The 26,059-nt window shown below is 34.1% G+C and overlaps 1 protein-coding gene across 2 annotated transcripts; it reads left to right on the top strand.

Annotated features, from left to right (window-relative positions):
* The first annotated feature begins 549 nt into the window (after positions 1–549).
* LOC145597560 (ubiquitin C-terminal hydrolase 13-like) lies at positions 550–25,997 on the top strand. Of its 2 annotated transcripts, none has more exons than XM_081653754.1 (32): positions 550–769; positions 1,021–1,087; positions 1,725–1,872; positions 1,952–2,109; positions 4,745–5,010; positions 5,105–5,323; positions 5,413–5,521; positions 5,612–5,727; positions 9,101–9,199; positions 9,887–9,996; positions 10,819–10,893; positions 13,017–13,095; positions 13,219–13,365; positions 13,475–13,555; positions 13,666–13,785; positions 15,060–15,182; positions 16,023–16,100; positions 16,286–16,374; positions 16,463–16,571; positions 16,669–16,737; positions 16,812–16,922; positions 18,102–18,157; positions 18,249–18,426; positions 20,402–20,503; positions 20,700–20,771; positions 23,147–23,212; positions 23,349–23,414; positions 23,555–23,641; positions 23,751–23,867; positions 24,091–24,165; positions 25,183–25,269; positions 25,394–25,997. In XM_081653754.1, the coding sequence occupies exons 1-32, from the start codon at positions 740–742 to the stop codon at positions 25,433–25,435; spliced, it is 3,351 nt and encodes a 1,116-aa protein (XP_081509880.1). In that variant the 5' UTR covers positions 550–739; the 3' UTR covers positions 25,436–25,997. The 2 variants fall into 2 exon arrangements, with proteins under 2 accessions (XP_081509880.1, XP_081509879.1); XM_081653753.1 differs by having other exon boundaries at positions 551–769; positions 1,722–1,872.
* The last annotated feature ends 62 nt before the right edge of the window (positions 25,998–26,059 follow it).

Below are 26,059 nucleotides of genomic sequence, written 5' to 3'. Positions count from 1 at the left end.
AAGCTTAATTGTCTTAATAAAACTAGAGATTTTAGAGCGTCACGTAGGATTTTTATTTTTAAAAAATTATTAGAGCGCCACATAGGATTAATATTTTTAAAACACTACAATAGAATTATGCCACCAAAGATTAGTTAACGTGCGTATTATAATTTATAGTAATATCCAATAAATAATTCAAGTGCCACATAAGCATAATTAACCAATGAGATTTTAATGGTTACATTAATTAAATACGAAATATTATCTTTTGAGATTAGAAATTTTATCTAATATTTTAAAACAAATACGGAAAAAATGATATATTACATTACATACAACTAATAAAATAACAAATGTAATCACATAAAGTCATAAATATGAAAAATATTTTTTTTTTAAAAATAGATTGACCCGTGCATCATCTAGTTGTATCTAAATAAGAAATTAAATTTTTTTGAAAGATAAATAAGAAATTAAATTAAATAGGTTTCAACTAAAAAAAAAAAAAGAAATTAAATTAAATACTCCAAAAAAATAAAAATACAAAAAGACAGATTAATTAAAATGAATGAAATAATAATAGTCGAAAGTTTGTTTCTCCCATAATAATAAACTCACAAAATATACACTCTTGGAAGCGAAAACCCAAAAGCCCTTTTACAACAAATTTCATCTTGATTTCTTCTCTTCTCTTCTTCCTCCTTGATCGGCGGAGTTTTTCTCTCTCTTTCGTTTCGATTCATTCATCCATCAATCCATGACTATGGTGACCCAACCTCCTTTGGATGTATGTTTTGTAATTTTTCAATTTTAATTTGTTATTAATTTTCCCCATTTTTGGTTCGATTTTCAATTTCTGCAATTTTAGATGATTCGATCTTGTTTTAATTTGAGTTGGGTATTTGTGCATTTTGTTTGTTTGGTTTTCCTGTGAATTGGGTTTCGATTATTTTGTCATTTGATTGAGAATTTTGATTTTTTGGGTCTAGGGTTTAGTAGGATCAGGGGTTTCTGATGAGTCGTGTTTTTGGTTTGCAGCAAGAAGACGAGGAGATGCTCGTGCCCCATGCCGATGTCGTCGTCGAAGGTCCTCAGCCTATGGAAGGTCTCTGGTTTGACAAATTGGTGCTTTTCTTTTGATTGTTGGGTTATTTTCTTGGAAGTGGGATCGGTCTATTACCTTTATTGTTTCGGGTTTATGAATTTTGATTTTCTTGTATGTTGTAGTTTTGCAGAATTTGGAATGGTTGATGGAAATGTATCATTTTGGGATTTTGTAGTAGCTTTGTTAGAACATTATTATTATATGTTAATTGGGGAGTTTAATTGCATTGAATGATGGTTGCGACAATCTGATGAGATCAGCTCCTGTGCTACTGTCTTTTTTAGTTTTATCGTTCATGTTTTCTTGCTTTTCCGTGTTCATATCTGTTCATCAATTATCGCTTCTTGATTATTGATTGTATTGGCATTTTGGTGAAACCTGACAGTCAGTTGAGCTTGTACTTGAACTGAATTGCTTTCAAATATCCGGTCCTTTTTTCTTCTTCCTGAAAATTTGTTTTGGAGTGTATTTGTTGTGAACTTATACTAGGGACTAGGGAGGGATGAATGGGATTGAATGCTAATGAAGCAACTAGTTGATGAAGTGGGGATAAAAACTTTGTTCTATGATAGTTTTCGGCTTCTATTGTATACAGTTTTTGACCATGTAAGTAAATTATTTTTCATTTTTTTAGTAGCTGTACAAGCAGATGCTAATAATGTGGCCGAGAATCAGGCAGCGGAGGAACCTCAAACTTCAAGATTTACATGGACAATTGATAATTTCTCTAGGTTAAACATTAAGAAGCACTACTCAGATACCTTCGTTGTTGGTGGTTATAAATGGTAATTCGGTCTATCCTATCATTTTGTTTCGATTTTGTTTGTTTTTGTTATGCCTTTTGACTCACCATCTTTGTGATAGGCGGATCTTGATTTTCCCAAAAGGAAATAATGTGGATTTTTTGTCAATGTATCTTGATGTTGCGGATGCTGCTGCTTTGCCGTATGGTTGGAGTAGATATGCTGCCTTTAGCTTGTTAGTGGTCAATCAAGCTCATCAAAAGTACTCAGTTAGAAAAGGTACTCACTGGACATTTTTTTTTATTGTGGCTTTCATGTTTTATCTCTATCCTAATCTAGCTATATACATTTTTTACGGCAGTGCTTACGCTAATATAATTATAGTCTTTATATTTTGAGTTAATTCCACTTGAAAGATGTTTAGAGGCTCATAACAGTTGTGACTTATGTTGACTATATTATTGTACTGTAGTATTGCTTCACTTTGTTAACGTTTATGCCTGGTTGTACTCTTGGGGGATTCATATTTTACTCTTTGAATGGATATAGCTATTTGCTTTTTAATCCTTGACTTGAATGTCATTATGTAAACACAAAAGTGGGCATATATATATATGTTGATATGTCTAACAGTTGATCATTCTAGATTATGAGTAACTAGTTAGGTAATGTAAATGGTTTCGTAGTCCTATAAATGAGCTATCTAGGAGAGGACCGGATTAAGCATGCTATTACACATTTGTAATACTAGTTAGGTAATGTAATTGGTTTCGTAGTTGTCTTCTTTAGCAAGAACATAACTGGGATATAAATAGAAAGTGGAGCATTCTCTAAGGAATAGGGAAGCTGATACCTTTGTACTCTCTTCTCTGCATAAAATCGGTATTGGATTTTATGTGACAAAAAGTAAGCTAATATGTTATGATGGAGCACAAAGTGTTATATGTTGTAGAGAGAAATGGAAAAATCTACACTCTGCTTTCCATTTCTGCTGGTTACATAGATTTAAGATAGCATAATAGGTGGTGGGAGTTTTGTTGAGTATAAGCATATACACAATTAGATGATGGGTATTGGATAAGGTATTAAGCATTTTGAGGAGTTATTTGTAGTAAAGTCAATTGCAACATTAAATGTATGGTTGAGATTGCTTTTCAACCCAAATACCCAATCATAACTCTGACTAGTGGAGGAGATATTGGATAAGGTATTAACAATTTATTTTGTTAAGGATAGGCCATAATTAATTGTTTATAAACATTTTTTTACAGAACTAGAGCAACAATTTATGAGAAAAGAAACACATGTCCTGCAATGTGATGTGATTCTACAAAGTACACCTATTTCTCTTCTGTCACCTTCCCTGCTACCAATTATTGTAGCCAAGACCTATGGAACTTGCAGATGATAGGCTTTTCTTTTTTTCTACAAAGGAAAGTGTGATCGGAATTACTTTGATTAAGTAAGGAAGAAGAGAAGATATAAATTCAGAGTTGTGGAATATTGACCTTTTAGGAGAGTATGAAGTTCCATGCTTATGCACTAGAGAAATTCTTTTTCTTCTTTTTAAATGGGTTTCGTTAAGTTATCTGTATTATCCTCCTTTAGTGTATTTCTGAATGAAAAATGTCATGTTGATGATGATAAGTTTCTTATAAATATTATATGAGACTTCTGCGTTTCCATATTACTTTCATCGTTGGAATAGTAAACCATGCTTTATGAATCCTCTGTTTATGAAGATGAATTATGACTCTAGTCACTAAATATACATATTTATGAAAGTATTACTATATGGAACCTTAGGGCTGTACATTTATACTATAACATACTACCTTGTAAAGTGGTGGGTGAGAGGGACCTTTTGAAGTAATGCTGGAAGATTTTAGTTCTTTGGTTTGCTATCTAAGGTAATGGATTTTCTAGTGTATGCTATAAATGCCAATGTTATTATTCTGAATTGTTGGATGCTGTGCTTGCTTCCATGTCCTGAGTTGATAAAACAAGGGAATAGTCATTTACTTTCTTTCTATAATTGCATCCATGTTGGCATTGGAACCTTGATATAATTTACTTTTATGATATGATTGCTGTATGCTACCGAATGAAAGTGATTGGCACAATTTTATGTATATTGATCTTATGATCTCTCTTATTCATTGCAGTATTGCTAGGGAAATTAATTTAATATTTTGTATATGGTGACTGCTGAGATACAATTTGATATACAATAGTTGGAAATTGAAGACTCTACTCTTCACTCTCTCAGTCCATCTTGTGTGCTAATAGTGATTACTTACGCTGCATAGATTCTGGTGAAAAGTATTGTAGTGAAGATGTAACAATTAGGCATTATCATATGAGAGACCTACTTATCAAAATGAGTTCATGTATTTAATACAGTTGACAATGCTGAGTAGCGTTGTTCTATATGATGGCCAGGAGGCTGATGTATAAAAAAAATTAAAAAAAAAAGAAAGCTGCTGCTGCATCTTTAATGATAGGTTGATATCAGTCCTGTGGCATGCTAAGAAGCTTAGAGCTAGCCATTCAATCACAAAGAGTATGCTTGTGAGCGCATTTCATAGACACCATGTGGTGAGTCAAGCTCTAGTTTTCCTGTTTGTATATTGGTTTTAAGGCCCCGTGGAAAATGTAGAACAATGGGATGACCTAAATTTCTTGGAAATTAGAAGATTTGTGGTTCGCCTATATGTTGTAAAGCTTGTTGATTTTAATGGATACTTATCTATTTTTTTCTTTTATATATTGATCTTTTGTTTCAAGGGGAGAGAGAAGGGGGGTCGGGGGGGGGGGGGGGGGGTTGCTTCTTTTTCTTTAATCTTTTTTTCCTTAGTCTTGGGGCATGTTGAATCACTTTTCTGATTTTTTTTTTTTTTTTTTGATTTTCCAGAGACACAGCATCAGTTCAATGCTAGAGAGAGTGATTGGGGTTTTACATCTTTTATGCCTCTCAGTGATGTATATGATCCTTCAAGGGGATATCTTCTCAATGATACTCTAATCATTGAAGCTGAGGTTGCTGTTCGTCGTGTCATGGACTATTGGGCTTATGACTCAAAGAAAGAGACAGGCTGTGTTGGACTCAAAAATCAGGGAGCAACTTGCTACATGAATTCCCTTCTGCAAACTCTATATCATATTCCTTATTTCAGAAAGGTGCTTATCATTTAATTTTTACACCTTTTTAGCATGCCTGTGACCTGTTGGTGGTTCTGTATGGAATTAATAGTCAATTGTACTTGTGTATCAGGCTGTCTACCACATGCCAACTACTGAAAATGATAATCCTACTAATAGCATCCCTCTGGCTTTGCAAAGTTTATTCTACAAGCTTCAATATAACGATACAAGTGTCTCAACTAAAGAATTAACAAAGTCTTTTGGATGGGATACATATGATTCTTTCATGCAACATGATGTACAGGAACTCAATAGAGTTTTGTGTGAGAAGCTTGAAGATAAGATGAAGGTAAATTGGCTTAAAGTCATTTTTTTAAAATCTTGTTGCAAAAGATCTTTCTGACTTTTTAAAATACTATGTTTGTGCTACTGGATCAGGGAACTGTTGTGGAGGGAACTATTCAAAAATTGTTTGAAGGGCATCATATGAACTACATTGAATGTGTCAATGTAGACTATAAATCCACGAGGAAGGAATCATTTTATGGTATATTCTTGAATTCAGGTTGCACTATGAATAGAGTTTCTGGTCATTGATAGCAATCTCTCTTCTTATTTTGTAATTTCTTGGTGTCAGATCTTCAGCTGGATGTCAAAGGTTGTCGGGATGTGTATGCTTCATTTGACAAATATGTGGAAGTCGAGCGTCTGGAAGGCGATAATAAATACCATGCCGAGGAACACGGTTTACAGGTATAGGTTGTTTTGCAAGCACCTAACTAGACTGGTTGATTTGAGCTTCTATCTGTATTTCCTCATGTTTTAAGCGGTTTTACATTCCTGCTGTATCTTGCTATGACTACTTTCTTTCTTTTGTGTTGGGAATGTTTTCTTTTGCTATTGCAATTTTTTCCCCCCTTACATTCAACTTTTTTAGGACCTTTTTTGCTTTATTCTGTGTTTAACTATCTACTAGTGCTGCTGCCTGCTGTTTGGATGAATTACGAATGGAATGTTGTTGACATGCAGTAGTTCTGTTGCATTTCTTTTGTGTCCTTGTATGTTGTGATTAGATTGGCCTTTGTATATATAGATTTGAACGGAAATGCAGTAAAATCAAACCCTTATAAAGATAGTGTGTTCTATGTTTTTTTAGTGTTGTGTAAATGTTTCTGTGTAACTTCAATCTGTCTTTAGATAATTTGCTGTTGGGCTGGAAGATTACTCCATTTGACATCAGTATGTGTCAGGATTGTTCTGTTTTTCTGGCCACTCTCTTTAATGGTTGAACATGACTTATTGGTGCAGCTTTTATTGGGATTTTAGGATCAATCGGACTAAAAAAATTCAAGAGCAAAGTATTGGCCCCTTTTGCTCTCTTTTTCTTTTAATCATTCGCCTTTTCTTTAAATTTCACCATTTTTTTCTACTTAGTGGTGTTTTGTTCTTACTAGAGCAAGGGAAGGGAAAAGAAATAAAATAAAAATTGGATTTAAGGAAAGGGTAAAGGAAAGAAATTTAAATATAATGTGGTTCAAGTTGGGATGGGAGGGAAAGTGATGAAATCATTAATTAAGGGCCTGTTATTATTATTTTTTTTAATATACTTTTTTTTTTTTTTTTTTTTGTTTTTAACAACTAGGGTTTGTTTGGTATCGCTGTAGTTTTCTGTTTTTTTGGTTATTTTATTTGCAAAATCTTATGATATATGTCATATAATGAATCTAAGATTAGTCAAATTTTTAATCATGATAATTTTGAAATTGACAACAGAAAAGTGGAAATCGTTTTTCTTGTTTCTTGTTTTTGGTTTTTTGTTTTTAAAAAAAGGAAACTGAAAACAAAATACAATGTCAAACAAGCCCTAAAATTTCAGTTTTGATTTTGATTTTTTTCAAAACCAAAATCAAATCATTAATTTTATGTGATAACTACACCCCAAAAAATTGTTTTTTATTTATTATTTATTTATTCCAATATTTCTTCCCTTATTTACTTTAATGCACTTTTCTTCCTCACATTAAAAATTGAACTGATTCTTTCTTTACTTTTTTCCCTTCTTTCAATATGGCAAATTATTTTTTGGGTATATCACTCATAAGGCCATTATCGCTAAACTTCAATTCGCTTCACAAAGTTTTACTCATATTTACTAACTCTGCCAAAATCTGCATTCTTCTGCTTTTTTTTCTTTCTTTTTTTTTTTTTTTTTTTTGGGTTAAATTGCAGAGTTGGAGTTTTCACATTTATGAGTGCGCATTTTATACCATTAATATCTTTATATATATTTTAGTAAAAGTTATATAAATTTAATGTTGTGAAAGTATATACCGAGGCGAATCTAACAAGATTTTTTTTTCCATAATGTATAAATCACCAAAGACGGCCAAAGGAGTGCATGAATAGTGTAAATTTCCCAACATTGTGATTATAAAAGAACATCGTAGGCATATGACAAACACAACTTCATAACTCTTGCAGTCATCAAGCTCCCAAATTTTCAGAAATTAAATGAACTCAATAGTTGGCACGCAATAAGATTGAGAAGGGAAGGGGGTGAAAACAATGAATTTAAGGATGAGAAGTGAGGCCTCCACTAATTTAAAAGAAAGATTGTTGAATCTATTTTTAGGATTTAAGAGAAACTTGTGAAAGCAGAGATTACAAAAGGAGCCGGCCATAGAAAATAATCGCGAATGTGATTGCGATTGTGGTAATGGTTGGGTTTTCGAGGGAATGACTTTTAATGGTGAAATAGAATGTGAATCGTGACTAATACGGTGTGGATTTTTTTTCCCCTAACAATTTTCATTACTGGGTTTAAGTCTTATTTCCATTATTTTTAGTTAAAAAAGCATTCTTTGAACATAACATACCTGTATTTATCATAATGTGGATGGGTAACAAATTTGGTTAACAAAAAATTACTTACTTTTAATAAACCACATAATTAATAAATTATTATACTTTTGGTCAATTTTAATAAAAGAATGGATTTAACGTGTGCAACAATTCCAGTGCGGTGAGTCACCATTAGTTTACAATCTGTCTTATTGAATTGGACCATTGCTTGATGCTCTAGTGTAGATTAGGCCATTAGTATATCATTAGTGTGACTTTCTTTTTCCTTATTCTGGCTGCCCTTTATTGTTAGTTCTTTTGATGCAGCTGTTTGTTCTTACTGTGTATAACATTCTCTTTGCTTACGGGTGACATTTATTTGCTGCCTTTTAAAAGTTGTCCTATTCATCCCAATTATAAATTCAGATTTATTTTGGATCCTTTATTTTGACTTCTACTTGGACTCACCATTTTTGCTGAAAAACTTGTAACAAATACTTGACACTTCATTGCTTCAATGTGGTATCGACATTAGGCACTGTATTTTGGCAAAATTTCATAGCTCTAGTCTAAATTATTATCTTGTGCTTTTGCAATTACCCAAGTGCCGAATGCTAATTTTAGTAGTATTAAAATCTAAGACAAGGTTTGGGGTTGAGCTTGAAATTGCCAATCATGTGGTGGTGTTGGGGATTTCTGAAAAAAATGGACAATGCTGATGGTTTTTAAGCAACATTTATCTTCTCTTAGCTCTATAATTTCTGTTGAGCCTGGCTTGACTCATGGGTTTAAGGAATTTATGCAAAAAAGAGATGCTGAAATGCTTAATTGCTTTTAAGCTATCTAAATTGCTGTCTGGCTGTCAATTTTATTTATTTAATTGAAATGGTAGATGTAAAAGGTGATATTGTGTTTTTTTAAAATTGAAAAACTGGCTGTGATGGATGATATTAGGGTTTATTTTATTGAATGTGAAAGGTGTGGGCCCTAGTTTTTTTTGTAGTGAGAAGAGAGATGAATTAAGTAAAGGATTTAAAATAATAGTGAGGCCTTTCCCAAAATGGAAGTGTGAAAACTAATTTGAGATTGATAAAAAAAGAAAGTGTAATTAAGACATGAGATTTAGACTTTGATATGTCAGGCTAAACACTGAATCATCCAAAAAGCATTGGATCAGCCTTCCACTTTACTGGGTTTGATAATGCATTAGACCAACTCTTTTTTTTTTGGTCAGTTCATTGCACATAGTCTGATGTTGTTTAATTATGATTTAAAATTGTTTCAGGATGCTAAGAAAGGTGTTCTGTTCCTTGATTTCCCTCCAGTACTTCAGCTCCAACTGAAGAGGTTTGAATATGACTTTATGAGGGATACTATGGTAAAGGTAATTACTCTTTTTGTGCAATTTCTTCCCCCACAATGTAGCCTCTTTTTAGTATCGTCTTCTGTTGCTGCTTGCTCATGCTCAAACTTTCTGTTTGTGCTCAAACTTAGCTATCTGTCTGTGCCGAAATATAAAGAATATTAGTCATTTCTCAGAGTGAGAAGGTGTTAAAAGCTTGGAAGCAAAGATGATGAAGTGAGCTAGCTTGTTTTATAAGTGACCAAACATTCCTAGAAGAGAGGATTTGCGCATTTATTCTCTTTTATTTTGCCAATGAGTCCTTATTATCTTTCCTGCGTACTACTTATTTACTTTTTGTTGTTTTCTCATTCTGCCAAAGTGTATGATTCTTCATGTATTCTATGTCAAGTATGCTATATTCTTTTGCAAACAACTTGATATGTTGTTCGTTTGCAAAGCCAAAACCTGATTTGTTACCATAAGCTAATAGTTTTCCTGGAATTTGGTCATGGTAGTTTACTTTAATTGTGAGAACTTTTCATTTAGAGTACACCTGTTGCTGTTACAGGCAAGTTTTTGTTCCGTTGAGTTAGGTGGGTGGTGTGATGACGTAGTGGAGATTTATTTATTTATATTATTTATTTTGAATATGATTGAATTGCATTTATCTGCAACTTAAGTTGCTAAAATGTAGATATTTTATTATGTTTTGTGCTTGTAATGCAGATCAATGATCGTTATGAGTTTCCGCTTCAGCTTGACCTTGACAGAGAAAATGGGAAATATTTAGCCCCTGGAGCTGATAAGAGTGTTCGAAACCTATATGTACTTCACAGGTGCTAGTCTGTGATGTCATTCTCCATATCTTATGATTTAAATGATTTAAATTTTTGTTTTTCTATGGTCATTTTTTTTTGGAGTTAATTCAGACATTTATTTGTTCAGCTTGTGCTTGTAGGAATATTGAATTTTGTTGTCATATATTTAAAATGCATTCAAGTCTTAGTTACTGATGTTGAACTTGTATAGTTGTATCCCTAGCTACAACCTATGGCCACAAGGTTGCAAAGAGACCAGTAGTCAGACCGCTCCACTATTTTCTGCATTATAATCATGTTAAGCCTTTGGAAGCTGGAGCTGATTGCTCAACTCTTTTAGTCGTGTGGTGCTTGTGATTTTTAAAACTACTGTAAACTTTACTAATATATATGTATTACTGTACTGCCATGGTGATTAATGTTAATTATGATTACTTTAAAGCATACATATAATACTCTCTTTGTCCCTAAAAGATTGCCCCAAACTCTTTTATTTTTTTTTAAAAAATTGCCAAGCCAACTTTTTAGGGATAGAGGGAGTTAAGACTCCAGATTTGTTTGCAATATGGCGAGGTTAAAATACAAGTTATATTCTAGTTCTAGTGCCAGATACGTGTTCCTACTTTGGCTTTCTTTTCAAAGCATTGGATTTTTCTCACTGACTGTCTCAACTATTGAAGTATAACATATGGTTGAAGGGTTGAGAATGATAATTGTAATAGTCTGTTGTCAGTCATATGATATACCTCGTAACAATGAGCATGCTTCCTTTATCGTACAACTTTCTTAATTGTTTTGTCATCAGTGCTGTTGAGTCCTAACTATTCATTTTTTTGACAGTGTTTTGGTACATAGTGGCGGAGTCCATGGCGGGCATTATTATGCTTTTATCCGACCAACTCTTTCTGACCAATGGTAAGTTTTTATGCAAAGAGAATTCTGATTTATACCCCTAATATTCTTGTCCTGTTTTCCTGTTTCATTTATAATACTTAACCAACTTAACTCATGCTGAATTCTTTTAGATCATATCCTGTAAAAAATATACTCCTTTCATCTCAAAATACTCATGACACTTATCATGGCACATAGTTTTTTTGAAATTAGTAGTTTGGTTATCAATTGTTATTTTATTGATAAAGTAGATGTGATAGACGTTAGTTGGTTTTTCTTTTTCCTTATGTTTTAAATTTTTTATTTTTAATTTGAATGAGAGGGAGTGTGGGACCCAACATCTTAGTAGTGTATAGAGAGATGAATTAAAGTATTAGTGGGGTCATTTCTCTAATTAGAAATGTATTGAGTATTGTTGATGAGAAAGGAATATGTGAAGAATATTGTGCGACAGAGGGAGCTTGTTTCTTGGGAGAGAGTATTCAAATTTACCATATTTTTCTGCTCTACATCCCTTCTCCTTGGCTTAAATGTCAGGAAAAAAATAGATTGGCAATTAAAATTTGAAGTTTGGACCTGACAGAACAAAAATAAGAAGGAAAAAAAAAAAAAAAAAAAAAGAGAAGACCAATTGGAGGAGCTCATTTGTATCTTTATCACCTGTATAATGCTCAAACAATTAATAATCACTTATCTGAATTTCCTTCCTATTTACTTTTCCCGTTTAAGAATTCTACTGTCTTGTGCTGCCAACTTCTTGTTGCTGATGTCACCTTCTCTCACCTTAAATAACTCTGTCATCTCCGCTGTATCTTTCCACCCTCTTCATGTCCAAGGTAAGGCTCAATAGAATATCTCATATTGTTGTGTTGGCTTTCCAATCTTGCCTTTATTCATAGGTCTAGCATAAGTGTGGCGAATTTGTGGTTATATGCGTTATTGCATAAAAACAAATTAGGATTTTAGAGAGTATTAGCCCATAAATATCACTTGAAACTCTCAATTGACACGATATTGCTAATTTCCCCCCTTTATTTCTTTCCCAAGCTGATGATTTGTCCAGGTACTTCATTTTTTTTTGCTACCTACACACTGATACTTATACCTTGGTTTTTATGCATAAACCCATTATGCTAGAGTTGATCCTATAGTTATAGAGTATCACAGTCTTCAAACTCAAGGGGTTTGGACTTCAAGTTTCTATTTATAATATGTGCACACATGTTTATCCTGCACTCCAAGATCATGGCCGCCTAATAGGGGCTAAAGGAGGACATTTTATGGACTCTGTCTGCTGCATTTCCAAGTTTTCCAGTGTCCTTAAGGCTTTTGGGGTAGGTGGGAGAGTGGGGGGGGGGGGGGGTTGTGGTAAGACTAGGTGCCAAGGGAGTATGGTGATTTTTATAAAATCAGCTTTTTTGTTAAGTTTAGGTTGGAGCCTTGGAGGCCTACAATTGGTCGAGGAAAGGATATGTATATTGGGGGAGGAGGTTGCGAAACTATGCATTGCCTGGATTAGGGTGGGGTCTGCTGTCATTTAGGGGAAACTGAAGTTGCATCTACTAACATTTCAAAAGTAGAAGACTCATCGGATAAAGAATTATGGTTATTAACTTTGTTTTCCCTTGCAAGTCTCTTTCTCTTTCACTTTGCTATCGTTAGATGCAATCTAGGAGGATATAATTTCAAACAAAGTTGACATTTTTATACTGCCCGTTGCAAGATTATATGACATCACTTGGCTCCTTTTAAATCGACAATTACTTGTAGCTTTTTGCAGGTTTATACCTGTGAAAATATGTAGCTTAGTGCTTTCTGGCAACTAGCTTGCTAGATACAGTTTTATTATGCAACACTTTTTCTATAGACCCGGGTGCACATAGAGGTAGGTGCACCCAGGGTTATGTGCTTATTCTATGTATGAATTGCTTTGTGATATCATATGCCTCTCAAATGTGTTTGATTTTTCTTAACTCTATGTATGAATTGCTTTATGTTATATCTTGAGGGTATGTGTTTTCTTGACCTTGGAATTTAATTTGTTTGTTGCTGACACACAATTGGTTACATTATGTTGCATATCTTTTTACTTGGACTAAAAGCCTTAAAATTGCTTAAGATATGTATCCGATTCGTTCAATCAGGTTCAAATTTGATGATGAGCGGGTAACTAAAGAGGATAATAAGAGGGTATTAGAAGAGCAATATGGTGGTGAAGAAGAGGTATGTGCTACAAAGTGCAAACCATTGAGTTATTTTTACTGCTTCTTTAATTTCTGTTTGTAGCAGAGATGTAGAAAAGCTTGAAGACTAAGTTTTTATTTTTTTAATTCTTTTTTTGTCCAGTTGCCACAGGCAAATCCAGGGTTTAATAATGCGCCTTTCAAGTTTACAAAATATTCAAATGCTTATATGCTTGTGTATATACGTGAAAGTGACAAGGAGAAAGTGGTTTGTGACGTGGATGAGAAAGATATTGCTGAACACCTTCAGGTAAGTTTTTTTTCTGTGTTTCTTGACAGAATTTTAGGTTTATGCTTGTGAACTCATGATGTTAACTGACATTTCTATGGCTTATTATTTTTATTGTTATTATTATTAGACAAGATTGAAGAAGGAGCAAGAAGAGAAAGAAGACAAGAGGAGGTACAAAGCACAGGCGCATCTATTTACTATCATAAAGGTTATAATTTTTTTTTTTTTTTATAAAAAATTCTTCTTTCTGTGGCTCATTTTATTGTAACTGTCATTTTTTAGTGGTACATGGTTGAAGCAATTGATTAATACATATAGGTTGCAAGAGATGATGACCTTGCAGAACAGATTGGAAAGGATATTAATTTTGATCTTGTAGATCATGATAAAGTTCGCAGTTTTCGTGTTCAAAAGCAGACGCCATTTAATCAATTCAAGGTAATGACTTGATCTCACTTTGTAACTGTCTTCCCCTCTCCTACCAAAAATAAAAGGGCTTGTTATAGCCCGAATTTATTGAGCCTCTTACTCTCTCTGCCCCTGGCAAGGTCCTGATTGCTGTGCTTAGTCTAATTGCAAATTGCTTCTAGCCATAATACTTATTTGCAAGCGTATTTTTGATAGCTTGCTGCCGATTTAACTATTTTTAAAAGTCAAAACTACTAGCAATAGCCTTCATCAGTAATTTTAAGTGGTCATATTATAGGCCACTTGAGGCAATAATATGAGTTTGTTGGTGATAAGTACATTTTGAGAATCTGATGCGATTTACAAGAAAATTTAATCACTTGATCAGAGAGTTTCTGTCATATAACCACAGGGATTTACCTGTGTAACCCCCTTATCAGCCTTAGCCTGGTCAGTGGAAGTATCTTATCTTCTTTTTAATCATTTGATGATAGCTATGCAATTCTTTATGAAATTCTAGCACTTTATTACATGTTGAATTGTTCCTGTTTAAATTTTTTTTGTCTCTAGAATATGTACAGAACCTTTCAATAAACTGAAGTCTTGACTCCTGATTGGCTGTGGTTACTTTTTTGATAATGAGCCTTGCGATTTCTTGTGAAGTTCCATCCCATATAGCATGTTAGTGTACTGATAGAGGTGAGGAACTTCCATATTATTTAACTAATTTTAATTTGAATTTCTAAATGATCTGAGACATATAACAATGAAAGTTATAGGCCCTATAATTATTTAAATCTAACGTGGAAAATAGGAAACTTTGTTAGACATAATCCGCATAACACTCGAAATTAAATAATAAGGAAGTGATCAACATTTATATCTACTTGTCCTATAATACATACTGCAAAGTATAGAATCAGATAACACAATGCGTCCTCGGGTTAACAGTTTATAAACCCTGTTATTCGGCTATAAAATGTCAGACACAAGTACTTGGCCAAGGGTTGTATTGCATAAATTTAGGTCAAAATGGAAGGGATCAGTGTCATATTGTTTTCCAAGAGTGATTAAGATGGGTACTTGATGTTAAATAAGAGTCAGAGTAACATACCATGAACAATTGACTCTAGACTTGGACTTCTACAGTAGGGTGGGGCATAAATATTATTATTCATCTTCATTATCTGACCAATGTGAATAGTGTTTTGTTTTTTCTTCCGTTTGTTGAGCTTTGTTTGTGTTGTTTATGAGAGAAAAACTTTATCTATAATGACTTGCTGATCTCTATGCTACTTGTCTAGGAGGAGGTTGCCAAAGAATTTGGTATACCTGTTCAGTTTCAGCGATATTGGATCTGGGCAAAGCGCCAAAACCACACTTATCGGCCTAATCGACCTTTGACGGCACAGGAAGAAACCCAAGCCGTGAGTAAATTTCTCTTTTCCAAAAGTTTCGAAATCAATTGAAGCAATTTTTATTGTTTAGTCGGTTTTGTCAATACCCTCTCAGGGATTGTGAAAAAGGCACTATGTATCTTGCATAGTTACATAAGCTTTCTTCTTTATTGGATGATGAGTTATCTCCAAGTCTCCATTGAGCGTTGTTAACAAGCATGGCTAGGCCTAGTGGAAAGGGTTTATACCTCACAACTATGAGGTTGTGGTGGAGATTCCCTAACCCCCCCCCCCCCCCCCCCCCAACAGGCCCTAGAATAAGTTAACCTGTGAGTGGTTCCGGTTCGGCAAGGCCTTCTTTTTGGGGAGGTAAGGAGAGAGAGAGAGAGAGAAATGTGGATGTAATCCTCTCTATCAAAACCTAAATCAAGAGAATCCTAATTCTTTTTCCTTTGTTTCCCTGTACCTTCTTCAGCCTCTTTATGATTTTTCCTCTCTTCTAAGGGGGTTATCCTGGAGACTGGATAGGAAAAAAAAAATTGAAGTCATTTTAGTCAACTTATCAAGTGTGAAGGTGTTTTTGGAGATGTTCTGAAGCCATTGTTACTGGTTGTTGCATATTCTAATTAATATTATACCCAGCTTGATCTTATTTTTTGTTGCCTCATATCCTTTTAGGCTGTTATTGGCATTTTGGAAATGTATGATTACAGAAATGAGTCAGATTGAGGCTTACTTTATTTTTTCTGTAATTATAATGTCAGTATCATTATCTATTATTATTATTATTATTATTGTACCATTTTTTTTTTATTTTTTTTTTTTTTTTTGAGAATTTATGGAACTGAAGTATCTGTAAATACTCTGCAGGTAGGGCAATTGAGAGAGGCATCAAATAAGATGCACAATGCAGAACTAAAGCTGTTTCTGGAAGTAGAGATAGGGCCGGTATGTTTACCTGCAAATATTTGGTAGTCTGTACAGTTCTTTGATATCAACTAGTATTACTACTATCCTTCAATTGCTGTCTCTTTTTCATCTGTGTTTTATAATTTTATCAACTATCAATATGGGAGAATAGATTTTGTTTACTAATTCTACTTTTTTTTTTTTTTTTTTGTTAATTTCCTCAGGATCTTCAACCAATTGCTCCTCCTGAAAAAACAAAAGATGAAATCTTGCTCTTTTTCAAGCTTTATGATCCTGAAAAAGAAGAACTCCGGTAGTCAGTTTTCCCTTTCTATGATTTATCTTTTAACTGTTAGTTTTGGTCTTGTTCTAACATTAATAAGTTACTTTTATCTTGGCAGATATGTAGGTAGGATTTTTGTCAAAAGTACTGGTAAACCAGCTGAAATTTTGAATAAATTAAATGAAATGGCTGGCTTTTCTCCTGATGAAGATATTGAACTTTTTGAGGTTAGTTTTTTGCAGTTTGCTTCATGTAACATTAGCATTTTTTATTATAAATTTGATTTGGTCATTTGGGTTTTATTTTCATATCTTTGATGTATAGGAGATAAAGTTCGAACCATGTGTCATGTGTGAGCCCCTTGACAAGAGAACATCATTTAGGTTGAGTCAGGTAATGCGACAATCTCTGTGCTTTCTTTAGCATTACTATGTGCAATTATGACATGCTCCTATTGTGAATTTCAGCTGGAAGATGGTGATATTATCTGTTACCAGAAAGTTCCTCCCATTGATACTGAGGAGCAATACCGTTATCCTGATGTACCATCATTCTTAGAGTATGTGCACAATCGTCAGGTATAAAGGAACTTGTCCCGAGGACTATTTTGATTTGACTTTTCACGTTGTGGCCTTTTCAAGTTATTTTATGCTGTCTACTGGTTGTTGATTTGTAAGTTTGTATTTCCCATGTAGTCTTTGTAGTTTTGTTTTTACCCTCTTCATTAAAATTTTGTTAATTCTTTTTCTTACTAATTACTTTCATTTTCTACCAACTATATTTCTTATTGAAAAATGACTCTTAAAGTCATAGGAAATAATCTGGAAATTTTTCCCCAAAATTGCTCGTTTCCCCGGTCCATATGTGATTATTCAGTATAGTGGGGTCGGCTACATGACCAAAAGTAACCTTAATTCCATAAGTGGGATCGGCTACATTAACCAAAAGTGATTAGTCAGTGTAGTCATCCACACAAATCTTTCTCTTCTATCCCTTACGGTCAAATACCTTATTCGTGGGTCAGCTACATTAACCAAAAGTGATTAGTCAGTATAGTCATCCACACAAATCTTTCTCTTCAATCCCTTAGGGTCAAATACCTTATTCTTATGCACATCGATATGCTTCATATCCTTCCTAGCTCCTTCCAACCAAGTCATTTTCGGTCTCCCTCTACCTCGTTTAACATCTCCATGATCCCACTCTTGCACTCTTTGTATTGATGCACCCTTTTTCTTTTTAACGCAAGATATAATTGAGGAGATTGGTTGATTTGTCGTGTGATGCATCTATCATGAGTCAACTAGCCATATCCATAAATTGGGCCTCCTTTCACTAGGACTGTGGAAGTTGATACATTGTTTACAATGCTGGAAAGTTCTAGGGTTTAAAGGATGTATATTACCCACTTGGTGGTTTATGATTGGTTTTGTCGTTTCTCATTGTCATTGCTTTTACACAGTTACTTTCTGTGTATATGATTTTGGTGCTTCGTATCTGTTTTCTGGAGCATTTATCAATGTAGATTGGCGTTTGACCATTCTTTTACAGTTTCATTTTAGAGTTACTTTATCTTTGCCCATGTTGTCTTTCCATTTAAGTCATTTTCAATGTAGTTTGGTGTCGCATTTCTGTCAGGTGTGAATTAAGGATAACTTTTTTTTTTAAAAATTTTTTTTTTATTTTTGTGGCCTCTAGAGTGAGAACATGTTCTTCATGCGCTTTAACCCAATCCTTTGCTTGATTTAACCTATCAGGTTGTCCATTTTCGATCTCTGGAGAGACCCAAAGAAGATGATTTCTGCCTTGAATTGTGAGTTGGTGTTTCTAGAGGTTATAAAATTCTGCATGTTTGTACTTTAACTGACAAATTATCTGACCTTTTTTTTTGCTGTATGATTAAGGTCAAAAATAAATACATATGACGAAGTTGTTGAAAGAGTTGCTCAGAGACTTGGTCTAGACGATCCTTCAAAGATTAGGCTGACATCTCATAATTGCTACTCTCAGCAGCCTAAACCTCAGCCTATCAAGTATAGAGGAGTAGATCATTTATCTGACATGCTGGTTCATTACAATCAGGTAAATGTCAGTCGTTGAAAGTGAAGTCTTGTGTCAAACTTATAGCTTGCATATAACTTATATTAGGGCAATAATGCATGTAGTAAACCCATGCTTACGTTGGCACTCACCAATGGTTTTTAAACTGTAAAATTATATTGGACAAGATCTCATATACAAGGCATCTGTTTGATCCAAATCATCCACCATCTCTTCCTTGTGTCAATTACTCCTTTCATACCATCATTGATCCAGCGTTTAATTAAGTTGATGGTCCACTTCTCCATTTCATGTAAAGCTCTATCATCAGTCGAATGTGCTGCTGAATGCCAAACCAAAGTCTCCAAGGAACATGAAACTTGGATGAGGGGAAATTGTACTCTAGAAAATCCATTGGTTTCTTTTCTTCCAAGTGGACCACAAATTGCACATGAAATTATTCTCCATACTTGTTCATGGCAATCTTTCTTCATCCTTTTCCAAGGCACGAAGACTTACAAGAATAGACTCGAATTACAACAGCTTATGAAGAATTTTTTTTTTATCCGCAGAATACCTGCAATAAGGGTTTTATTTTGTTTATTTTTTTTTTTTTTTTGTTTTTTTTTTTTGTTCATTTTGTTTTGTTTTTTTCTTTTTACTGCATGGAGAAAAGGCCAGAGAAACTGTCTTTCATAAGCCGAATTTTGTTAGAAAATTACAGTAGCTCATAATTGAGAAGTAGAAACTCTTTCCATGCTGCTTAGTGCTTACCATATCCTCATTCCTAGTAATTATGAAGATCTTGTAATTACTCCCCCTTGTCTCCTATTACTCGTATCACTTTCCAAATTATAGCCGCCCCAAATTGCTTGCAACACTTCTATAAAAGGTGTGAATGCTTAATTTATTTATTAGATCACTTTTGGGCCACTTACTTTATTGCTTTATTTACTTAGACATTAAAATAGGGGAAAAAAAAGCCACCCCACTATCGACTATCACTTAATAAAATATAATGTCATTTAAAGTTCCTAAAACCCTTTGCCAATCAAGAGCATTTTGACTAATTTGGGATGGATGGTATTATTTTTTGTATTCGGTTATTTTTATTTTATTAATTTTAAATTCTCTTTTGTTTAATGTTCTATTGACATAGTCTCTTGGGTAAATTTATTGGTCATGGGTAAGGATTGGAAAGAGGGATTTGTGCTAGGAGTTGGTGTATGATGTAGTTCTAGAATTAATGATGATTTGAAATTTTGAAAAATCTTGAAATCATTTTCGTGTTGGGAAAATGGCTTTGCCGTGTTTTTTGTGGAGATGTATTCTGTTTGAGTGTAGAAAATTTTTTATTGTATGGGATGCACGTAGATGGAAACTTTTGCAGGTATTATTTGTTCTTTGCCAAGTTTGTGGAAGTTCATCTGAAAAGTTGATATTCTTGGTCAAATAGCGTAATTGATAGGTGTTTTGGGACAGCCTTGTGTTCCCCTAGTTTTTGTCCTTGACAATATAAATTATTTAAATTCCTGAATGCTTTATGATTAGATGTAGGATATTTTCTTCATTTGTACTATGTATCCCGATTAATGTAGTCAATTACCATATTACCTGGACATGGTGTTTTAGCCATGCACTTTGTGTTGATACGACCCAACACTGATCCAGGTTTGAAGTAAGGGTCGGATACGTTTGTTAGTATTAAGCAAGTAGGTTTCCGATAACTTAGCTTAAGTTGATGCAATTTGAAGGATTAAGATGGGCTGTAGATGGTCAGAAACAAATGTGCATGTAGGAAGAAGAATAATTACGCGTTACTTTTTTTTTTTGACCTGACAAAATAAAACAATTAGCATTGCTTTCTTGTTGGATCTCATAATCGGCTTGGCTGTATGTAGACATCTCAACTGAAGGGTTTTTTTGTTTTTTTTTTTCTTCTGTTATTTATATTCTGTTACGTGAACTATGTCAAGTGGACATCTAATATATTTTTTTTGTCCTTTTTATTGGACAGACTTCTGATGTGTTGTATTATGAAACACTTGACATTCCTCTGCCAGAATTACAAGGACTAAAAAATCTTAAAGTTGCATTTCATCATGCCACAAAAGATGAGGTACGTTTGAATGTCATGACCAAGATTTGTTGTCATATTCTTCATATTGTATTCATTACCGAATTGATTTATAAATGTGATAACAAATTTACAAGGCAATATTTAATGCTATATACTTTTTGTCTGTTTTTTGTACTTTGTCCTATGCTGTTCTGATAAATTTTTACTCAACTAAAAAGTACTCAATGTTATTTAGGTGGTAATTCACAATATTAGATTACCGAAGCAGAGTACTGTTGGTGATGTAATTGATGAATTAAAGACAAAGGTGAGTGAACTTTTGCCCCTAGTTGCTGTTAAGCTATTTATTTTGCCACAATGTATCTTATTCATAGTGTTTCTTTTTGTACTTCTGTTAAAAAAAGATTTTTTGTGTGAAGTATTGATGCTGTAATCAACCTGTCATGCACCTGCCCTATCTCCTGCTCCCTCAGTGTCACAACGGTAAAGAAGAATTGACAGTATAAATGCTTTCAACGAGGAAAATGAAAATTTGAAATAACTGTTAGATTGAGCTAACTGATTTCTATAAAACTAAGGCCTTTTTTTTTGTGAAATGTTTATAAATTATCCTGTAGTACTGAATTTAACCTTTACTAATATGGATACTAGTGATGGAAGCTTGAGTTCACGCTGAGAGGTAGTAAGGTGGAGTATTGGAGTATGAATCTGGTACGGAGGAAGATTCTAGTCAAGATTGGTGAAGGGTAAGTTTTATGGGACTAGATTTTCTTATGATATTTGGGGTCTGTCATCTAGAAGAATGGAGACCAAGTGTGTTCTTACATGATCTAGTGAAAAGCCTTCGAAATTTTTATTGTGTTACATGCAATGTGTCTTTTGATGGTGAAGGGGAAGTATTGGACTGTTGTTGGACTAGTTTTGTTATAAGTCTGATAGCTGGTATTATAAGAGAGATAAATTGTAAATGACAGAAAGAGATTGACTATGAAGAGATTCACAGTAAAGGTGGAGTGAGGTGAAGGAGTGAGCATCTGACTACTGTTTGGATATGTTCAACGTTAACATCGGGTGGAACTGGTATGAAGAATTGTGAGTTGGAATATTGCAGATATTGTAAGTAATCATGTCAAAAGATGATCTGGGTGGAAAGACACAGGACTTGAAACTTTTTGGTCCCCAGGCTCAAATTGTATACACAGGTTGTATTGAGTGCAGATAGGGGTTGACATCTTGAACCTTGGCTGACCCCATATTTTTGGAATTGAGATTCTTTATTGTTGTTAAAAAAGGTGCTTTTGCTTTAACTTTTAAAATAATTCCGGTAGGATTTCTGTTATTCAGCTCTTAGATTAATTATGGAATCATAACCACCAATCCCTCCACCCAAAAAAAAAAAAAAAAAAAAAAAAAATCCTTAAGAGTATCTTTGAAGTTTTTTATGACAAATGAATGGTCTCCAGGAGCAACAATCCTAAATATTTCAGGGTGTCAGACTGTCAGTTAAAGTAACTAGAAAATAAAATCAACAAGGCACTTCATTTTTTTAATGTATAAAAAGAACGATCTTTTATGTTACTTGGGCACGGATCAACAATCCTAAAAAATTTCAGTGTGTCAGACTGTCAGTTTAAGTAATTAGAAAATAAATTCAACAATGGTACTTTATTTTTTTTATTGTATAAAAAGAACGATCTTTTATGTTACTTGGTCACATTTCTTTAGTTTCCTTACCTTTGAAATCGTCAAAGGTGTATTGTTGGACTTGGATGGAACTATCAAGAAGAGATATTTGGAATTATCATGAAGAATTTTGGAACAAAAGGTTATCGTATGCCTGATGATTATGCTGCTGATGTTGGATTGACTTTCCATAATGAACTGAACGAGCACGAAGTTTATATGCTGGCTGAGAGATTTCAGGACAATGTGTCATAAGGTTTGGTTGGAAAACTAACAGTCTTTGAGGCAGCAACGGGGGGAAGCTCATTCGAAGGAAGATGTGATGGTTGATGAATTTCGGCTAGATTGGCATGTGTTTTTGTGGTAGCTTCTGGCCTGTAGGGGTTGGTGCATGTGATGGGTGGTGGTGGCTGCTGGAAAGGATGGTGGATAATATTTTTATAAAATACAAAATCTCAAAAGGTTAAAATGGAATCTTTATGGTTAAGTTTATAGTAGTTCCATTTATCCTAAACCTTTAGTGCTACTTAGTATATAATTTTGGAACCGAGGGCTTTTTGTATTTTATTTTTTTAATATTTTTGTAAAAAGTTTACTATGTAATCTATAATGCAAGAATATGAGGCCAGTAGGCCACCAATGCAATCCCCCCCAGAATGGTCTCCCCTTGCTACTTCACCAAACCTAAAGCCAGCGGCTGTGGTTGTTTTGCTGAGAGCTGTCATTGCATGATTTTACATGTAATGATTGTTACTTAAGGAGGCTTGAGAATATTGAACAGTATAACAGTTTTAATACTTGCTAGTTTCTTCCACTGTTATCCACAAATTGCGTCCATCTGACTTGGCCAAACCTAGTCTCAAGTGGAATGTATTTTAGTGGTTGTAGCTGTTTTCCTTTGAGCTTTGCATGACATTAATTTGCATGTCATGACAATTAAAAAAAGGTGACGATTTCCTTTGCCACTTATATAATTTTTTGTTTTCCTTTCCGAAATAGGTGGATTTGTCACATCCTGATGCAGAGCTCAGATTACTTGAAGTTTTCTACCATAAGATTTACAAGGTACAGCTTGTGATATTTCAAACCTTATCTATTGTGATATGGCTGGTTTTTTGTTTTAAAATTAATGGTAGAAAGTACTTTTGGTTTTGTTATATATGAACACTTATGGAAAGCAAATTGATCTTTACTGTTGCAGATTTTTCCATCTAGTGAAAAGATTGAAAATATAAATGACCAGTACTGGACGTTGCGTGCAGAGGAGGTAGTGTTATTCCTTTGTTGAAATCTTACTGCTTATCTTCTGTCTTAAATTTCTATTTTAATCCTCTTTTTACCAATCACATTTGCATTTTTGAGTGTATTTCTAGTGCTGATTCACATTATTGATTTTTTGGGTTTCAGATCCCTGAAGATGAAAAGAACCTTGAACCTAATGATCGTTTGATCCATGTCTACCATTTTACTAAGGAGACTGCACAGAATCAGATGGTATGGATTTGAAAACTTAATCGGTCGGCATACTAAATATATTGGTTAGGTACTTTTGTTTGGTCCATCATTTGTGATAATGATGATCATGTAATTTTTTATGTCTCAGCAAGTGCAGAACTTTGGGGAACCCTTTTTCTTGGTCATTCGTGAAGGTGAAACACTAGCTGAAATTAAAGTGAGAATACAGAAGAAGCTGCGTGTTCCTGATGAAGAATTTTCCAAGGTATGTTGTCGTTCCTTTGCGCCACTAACTGGGCAATGTAAGAGGAACTATAATAGTGTACTTTCTAGTCATTTTAATCTACTCTTTTAGTTCCAAAATTCAATAATGGTTGCCTTGCAAAGTTAACTAATGGCTTTGAATGAACATCTTAAGATAACAAATTCTTCAATTATTGGTCATTGATCGTTCTTTGCCTAACTTTTATCCAATGTTACTTCTGCAGTGGAAGTTTGCATTTTTGTCACTGGGTCGGCCAGAGTATTTGCAGGATACTGACATTGTATCCAGCCGTTTTCAGGTTTTGTATCTTTTTTCTGCTGTTGATTTATCTCATTGTCTTCAGAGGTTAACACTTTTGTAGAATAGGTTAGCTGAGAGTCCTCAAAAACTAGTCTGCTGTTCCATTTTTAACCTTGTAGAGAAAGTTCAGAGCATCATTTAGAAAAAATAAGTAGTTTGGGAAAAATTATTCCGATGACAATATTATTATCACATCCTGGGTCCCATAATAGTCCCTTTTTTCATTTTGGGTCCCGTAATAGTGCCTTTTTTTCATTTGTGGTCAAAGTTTACTAACTAAAAATTCTCAATATTACGTATAATAAATGTAATCGTGAGATATTGTTAGGTTCATCTTAATGTGAAGTGCTATAATATTAACTTTTCATAATTTTTGTTAATATGATGGTGTAAGGTATGTCTTGAAGATCGCGCTAAAAGAGTTAGGCTCTAGATTATGGGGCGGAGGGAGCAATAATCAATGTACTATATCAACTCGCATAATGATAACAACAAACTTCACCTTTTCAACTTCACTCCTGCACTCCAGCACTTCTCTCTCCCAGGCTTTTAGTACCACTCCCTCCATTGACCATCTCCATACCGAGTAGTCTTATCATTTGGAGCACCACCCTTTCCATTTACACCTGAGCAATTGTCAGCTGAATAAATATAGTAAGAGGGATGATAGGTATGAGAATTTAGTTGTTTTGTTAAATGACAATGGGATTAAAGGTAGAGGTTTTTGAGCCCGTCCTCTCTCTTCTCTTCCGACCAAGTTCCTGGTTCTTGTGGGAGATAGATAGCAGTGGTGGGCTGGAGGTATAGTGATGCAAAAAGGGTTGGGCAGGGGGTGAAGGTAGAGTTTTGTTACCTTGGTGATGAAAAGTCTATCCTTTTATATTCTGTTAAAAACTTTCCCAAAATAGGTACTATGGTATGTCCAATATTGGAGAATGGAGATTATGACATTAATATTAATTTTGCTTCAAAATTTTCTGAAATTCTCTCTTGTTTGTTTTATTTATTATGACAGAGGAGAGATGTTTATGGTGCCTGGGAGCAGTACTTGGGTTTGGAACACACTGATACTACTCCAAAGAGGGCTTATACAGCAAATCAGGTAAAATTTACCTTTGATTACCTTTTTTTAATGGATTTGCCCTGCTAAATTCATTTTTCGCTTGAGGTTTTCCTCCATCCTGGTTTGGATACTTGTGGAAATGTGATTGTTTATACTTTTGCAGAATCGTCACGCATATGAGAAGCCAGTAAAAATATACAACTGATTTGATGAGCTAGCCATAAACTTGCAAAACATATTTAATGCCTTTTCGCCAATGGATCAAATGGAATATGCAAAAGGGATGGGCTATAGTACACCTGGAACTACATTAGAGGCATGCTTTTAACTGTTTTTCAATTGGATGATGTATTTGTAGGGAATCAGCTTCAAGCAGCGCGATGGAAGTGAATTTTCCCAGTTTTAGGGCTCTCCCCTTGGTGCATGCAGTGTTGTTTGAGCTTTTCTGATGATTCTCTTTCTCCTGTTCGACATTGGTTATCGTAGAGGAGAGGCTGTTAATGTATTGAGTCTCGTGTAATTTTAGAAGTATATAAGATTTTGGAAAAGGCTTGTAAATTGGTTATAGTATTGTCATTTTTTTTTTTTTTTTTAAATCCTAACTCTTGGGTTAGTGCCATAAATATTATGGGTCTTGTATAATGGCTGGTTGGATGCAGTGGCTGAGAATGCCTGATTTTTAAGGATTATGTAAAGAGAACAGTACCGGCGAATTGTAGTTTAAGTAGATTACACATCCAATGAAGTGCTTTTTTATCTCGATCAAATGTTTTGCTTTTGCTGGGAATGTCTTATTTGTAGTTTAACTTGAGTGTGTTGATTCCTGTAT

This window comes from Chenopodium album, chromosome 20, assembly GCF_948465745.1.
Source record: "Chenopodium album chromosome 20, dcCheAlbu1.1, whole genome shotgun sequence".
Classification (NCBI taxonomy): Eukaryota; Viridiplantae; Streptophyta; class Magnoliopsida; order Caryophyllales; family Amaranthaceae; genus Chenopodium; species Chenopodium album.
Note: the sequence above shows the minus strand (reverse complement) of the source record. Positions and strands in the feature narration are given on the sequence as shown.

What these genes read in the sequence shown, in the direction of transcription:
- LOC145597560 (XM_081653753.1), top strand. Translation starts at nt 740, where the DNA reads ATGACTATGGTGACCCAACCTCCTTTGGAT. An exon ending in ATCATGCCACAAAAGATGAG is followed by an intron (nt 20,504 to 20,699) that starts GTACGTTTGAAT and finishes AATGTTATTTAG; the next exon opens with GTGGTAATTCACAATATTAG. An exon ending in TTGATGAATTAAAGACAAAG is followed by an intron (nt 20,772 to 23,146) that starts GTGAGTGAACTT and finishes TTTCCGAAATAG; the next exon opens with GTGGATTTGTCACATCCTGA.